Source organism: Amblyomma maculatum, chromosome 1 (assembly GCF_055883805.1).
Source record: "Amblyomma maculatum isolate TAMU_Amacu chromosome 1, ASM5588380v1, whole genome shotgun sequence".
Classification (NCBI taxonomy): domain Eukaryota; kingdom Metazoa; phylum Arthropoda; class Arachnida; order Ixodida; family Ixodidae; genus Amblyomma; species Amblyomma maculatum.
In genome coordinates, this window is record NC_139344.1 from 256,024,169 (window position 1) to 256,028,837 (window position 4,669).

A 4,669-nucleotide genomic window follows, 5' to 3' on the forward strand; every position below is an offset into this window, starting at 1 on the left:
CAAGTGAGCTCAAACCAGCATAGCAAGTGAGCACTGAAGAAATCTACAGACTATCTGAACATCCCCAATTCGCTAAGGTCCAGCCACGATCGATTACCTACCGGAAATTTTGATCATGCCGGCATGTGGAATATACCCCCCCCCCCCCCCCCCCACCTTTTTTTTTTCCTTATGGAGTTTGACGTCCAGACCGACTCAGGCTACGAGGGAGGCCGTAGTGGAGGGCTATAGATAATTTTCTCCACATTAGGAAACATACCTCTAATTATGCACAAAAGATAAGGTGATTTGCAAAATTTTATCAACTTCTTTGAGATGTGCAGAAGCGGAAAAAGTTTCCTGTTCCACATTAAGTTGCCTATCTTTGCCTCACCCTCGCTTCAGGTTCCAGGATTGGGTACACTGAAGCCCCAAAACTAGAAACAAAACAAACTACAAAAACAACAATAACATCAATGTAGGGAATATGGTCACCTCTTTGCTTATCGCAGTACAATTACTTCTTGAAGAGCGCCTCAAGTAGCTGTCTTGAATGTCAGCCCGTAACATCGAACGCCACACGGGGTGCAGTGTAAAGCGTTTAATTTCTATGATCCAACATCACAATACTGGGGACAATGAATCATGATCTCTGTACAAAGTTTCTGCGTGCAGCGTCCGTCTCTCATCTGTTCTCGAGCACTTGTGGCACGTGAAAGTGCGCGGCACGAGGGAGTTCTGTCGCCGGTGCCCTGGCCTTCGTTGGCGAAGCACCACTGAGCGCGGTTTGGCCGGTAGTCAAAGGTGGCACTGCTCTCACCGTCAACACAGAGCGGAAAGGCGAAGCGATACGGCGTGGGGTCGGCGCAAGTGTCGAGGTCGGCGCGGCTTCGCTCGCGCACAAGCGGGGAAATCGCGGTCACAGGCTGCCTTCCCCGGAGGCCACTGACTGTCCGACGTAGGAGAAGGTAGGCCGCGTTCAGCGGATGGGCTCATTGCGGAGACGGCACTCGCACTCGGTGTGGTTGTCGAAGACGAGCGTGACCGGCTCGTAGCGAGAGGGGCCGCCGCCGGCGTCCAGGTGAAGCACCAGGAAGGGCAGCTGCACCGCCTGCACTGTTTTCACCTGGCAGTGCTGCTCCTCGGCCGCGCAGCAGCCCGTGTCCGGTGCGCACCGGTGCAGGATGGTGCAGTGGGGCACAAACTTCTGCGTGGTGCAGAAGGAGGCGCGTTAACTTTAATCGCACATTTCGGCCTCTCGAATTGTGCAGAACTGCAATTCCATCTCCAATTAAAGTTGCAAACTTTAAACCTCTCATAATAAAACAAGACGCTTTTATGAAGAAAGCTGGAGCAATGTGCATAAAAGAGCCCTCAAAAGAAGAATTGAAACGCAGGAACATGCAAACGCCTTTCACAGTCACCTGAGCACTGTCACGCTGTCGCATTGGAAAACAAGGAAAACTTTTTCAAATGCTCCTAACTGAAGAAAACATTGGCGGCGCCCCGGGCGTATTTTTCTTGGGCGTGCCCAAATTTTTTGTGAAATCTTTCCTTTGCGGCCGTATGGCTCACGCTGATTATTCCGTTGTTTAGGCATATTTTCCTGCGTAAGGTCGTTTAGGTTTGAGTCAAATATGGGTTCAGACACGTTCCTACATTTTGTTGCAATTTTCACTGAGGACGATTACCTCGGCTAGTTGTCCACATGTTACTGAACCCGCAACAGCAGACGATTACACACCTGCGGGCTAAAAGAAAAGACGAAACAAATGCACTGTCCGCCAACTTTGACATGGTTAGTATAAGTTTCCTCCGTCAGAAAGTCATGAGTCTAGAATGCGTTAAATCTCCTAACTCGGTATGACGGTTGTGCTAGCTTTCCCGTGGAGTCGACAGGACAACTGACTTTCGCTGACACCGAATGCTCCCCAGACACAATTTTTTTCGACGAGGGTTCCGATTCATAGGGATACTGTGTGAATTGCTCGTGCAGTGTCCCAGCTATGGGTTAGAGTTACCTGTACGTAAAAAAAAAAAAAAAGTAGGCAACTGAACAATTGACGAGGCACGTTTGCATACACTCCCTCTCCAAGCGGAAGTTGACAGGCAGCGCGGTTCTTTCATCTTTCCCTCCAGCTCCTGTGTTTCAGCGTGCAGCTGTGGACTCACCTTCGCTCCCAACAGCGCTTCGCTTTACTCATTCCACACCTGGCAGAGTACATTTGTTTGATTTTGGGCCACTATCAAAGCTCTGGCCTGATTCCAAGCCTTGCTATGAATGGTGTTTGAATTCACAGGGAAACGCCTAGAATAATTGCGTATACCAACTCAATTTGTCAAGCTAGGTGTCACATGTGATAAACTATGTAATCCGATAAGTCTATAAATATGTATAACTCCGCGAAAGCGATTACTTGTAGGAATTAACCCTATTTGCGGATATGAATTACTACTGGAGTACCGCTTTTCAGTCGTCACCAGCCTACCTCTCGCACATGCACGTCCGTTCGACAGGGGCTTAATTTACCGTACCTAACATATAGCCAGCAAAACAAGCAAATGACGCACATACCGGAATTGAGCGTAGAAAAAAAAAAAATGAAACGAATTAATATCCAAGCCTACCCCATTAAGGTCACGACAGTTGTTGGATAAAACAAGCGTGTTTTGGCGCCACGGCATGCTGCTATCTCCTGCTGGCCCTTCCGTGTTATTACAAAGCTAATTGTTGAGAGCATGTTAGGCCGTAACCGGATCACGCACCGAAAAATTGTTGCTAAGCTCTTCAACTCGCTTACGGTAAAACTCGCAGGTTATGATACGGAGGCCGACAGACTAGTTATTTTGATCCCGCCCCGCTTGAAAAGTAAGTTGCTTTACTCGCAGTCCACGTAAGCCAGTGAATAAGGGGACCAAAGGAAGGAAACCTCAGTCCGCTAACCAGCATTTTGACAACGGGAATCTTCGTCGGGCGAAGACAAGACCCTTTGTCGAAGAATTGGTCAGCGGACTTACGTGAACAAATACGTTAGGCTAGCAAGCAACTTTTTTTTTCTTTGCGTAATATTGAGTGTGCGGCAAAAAGCTAGATATAAAAAGAAATCGCTCAGTAAGTTTGCCATGATAGGTAAGCGGTCGCTCTAAACAGGCCTCTCGCTGCTGTGCGCCTTACTGAGAGTTGAGTTGATAAAGTCTCGCTATATACTTTGTGTCAAGCATCCGCAGAAGCTTGCGCCACTTCATCAAGCCAAACACAAAAGTGTTTGCCTTCTTGAAGGGGCATCGCCACGATGAAGGGAAAAAGCTCTCTATCAGACTGCTCGGCATGTCGGCGAAAAAAAGGTCTTATCCCACTTGAAAGTATTTGCACAAATCCCTTCTGCGGTGCGCCCATGAGGAGACGAAGGGCGCCGTTCAATGCGATACACCTAATAACAACGTTCGAGTCGGACGTTATCGGGAGCTATCTGCCGTGCTCTGGCTCTGGTGCAAGTGCGCGGCGGAGCTCACCCTGGTGTCATTGGGCTGCAGCTCCTTGAGGCACTGAACGCGCGGCTGCGGCACCCGGCAGGCGGCCTCCCTCCACACGAACTCCTGGTGGCGTGCGGCCCTGGCCGACGCCGGGTTGGCCGGCCGGCGTGGCGCCGGCGCGGCGCGGCACAGGACAGCGCTCAGAACCAGCACCGTGAGCGCGAGGCGGCGCATCGCTGGGCTGCGCTTTTTAAGCCGCCGTACGATGGGCCCGCTATCACGCACATGGAGGACGCCACGCGCGGCGCCCGGCTCCTCGGGGCCGGCAAAAAACAAGCACGGCCAATCGTGGTCTGTCACACGAGCCGCTTTCCTTCTGGACGGCGTAATCTGGCCCAGCCGTTTGGCGCTCCCCCCCGCCGCTGTAGAGGTCGCGCTCTCACCGCAGGACGACGGGGCTGGCCGGCTCTGCGCCGCTGCCGTCACTTTCACTGGACCTCGGGGCTGCCCCGGCGAAAGTTCACTGTCGAGCAGCTCCCTTGGCCCGCCGACCTAGCACGCAGGGTTCGTGCCCTTGGCTCTTCATATTCGACCTTCCGGTACGGCGTTGGGGACTAATTTCGCTGTCAGGGGGCGCGCGATCGCCGCGTCTCCCGTCGCTTCGGCGCACGTTCCAGCCGGTCTTGTTAACTTGAGCAAACTCGTGCAGACTATGCATGCGGTGAGGCAAGGGTGTTTACGTCCCGACACGGAGGAGCGCGTGAGCTGACTGCCGATGAAGAAGCAGCCCGCGGAAGAAGCCTCCGTTGCAGCGCCAAGTGGCGCGCGCCCCCGCCGCACGCGATGAGGCATGGGGCCACGTGCCGCCGTCGGGATGGATGGATAAAGGGAGCAACTGCCAGAGGGTTTTCTCCGGCGCGATGTGACGAGACGCTCTCGAGTTCTTCACAAGTGCGCGGTGAAGACCCTCCAGAATGCGGTTATTTACAAGGCTGATACGTGAGTGGCTATCTGAAACCGTCGTTACGGCGTCGCTGCCTGGGTCGCGCCTAAACCCGACCAGTGCGGCCGTGTCAGATAGCCTGAAAACGTGACAGTGAAGAAGAAATGAATGTGACACTGGCTGGTGAAGCAAGTTACGTGCCGCATGGACCGCTGGAGTCTGTCTGACCTGGCATCCGGTCCATGGTAGAGAGATGATTAATGGTATAAAGGA

General features: G+C 52.6%; 1 protein-coding gene across 1 annotated transcript; it reads right to left on the reverse strand.

Moving 5' to 3' along the window:
- Window positions 1-264: 264 nt before the first annotated feature.
- On the reverse strand, window positions 265-4,321 carry LOC146206281 (snake venom vascular endothelial growth factor-like). Its single transcript, XM_084587008.1, has 2 exons — window positions 3,493-4,321; window positions 265-1,186 (listed from the first exon to the last, which is right to left on the reverse strand). The coding sequence occupies exons 1-2, from the start codon at window positions 3,685-3,687 to the stop codon at window positions 959-961; spliced, it is 423 nt and encodes a 140-aa protein (XP_084443134.1). The 5' UTR covers window positions 3,688-4,321; the 3' UTR covers window positions 265-958.
- Window positions 4,322-4,669: the final 348 nt, after the last annotated feature.

Excerpts from the sequence above, each read along its gene's own strand:
- LOC146206281 (XM_084587008.1), bottom strand. The coding sequence starts at position 3,687 with ATGCGCCGCCTCGCGCTCACGGTGCTGGTTCTGAGCGCTGTCCTGTGC. Across the intron at positions 1,187-3,492 it reads TGCAGCCCAATGACACCAGG|AAGTTTGTGCCCCACTGCAC; the intron begins GTGAGCTCCGCC and ends TGCACCACGCAG.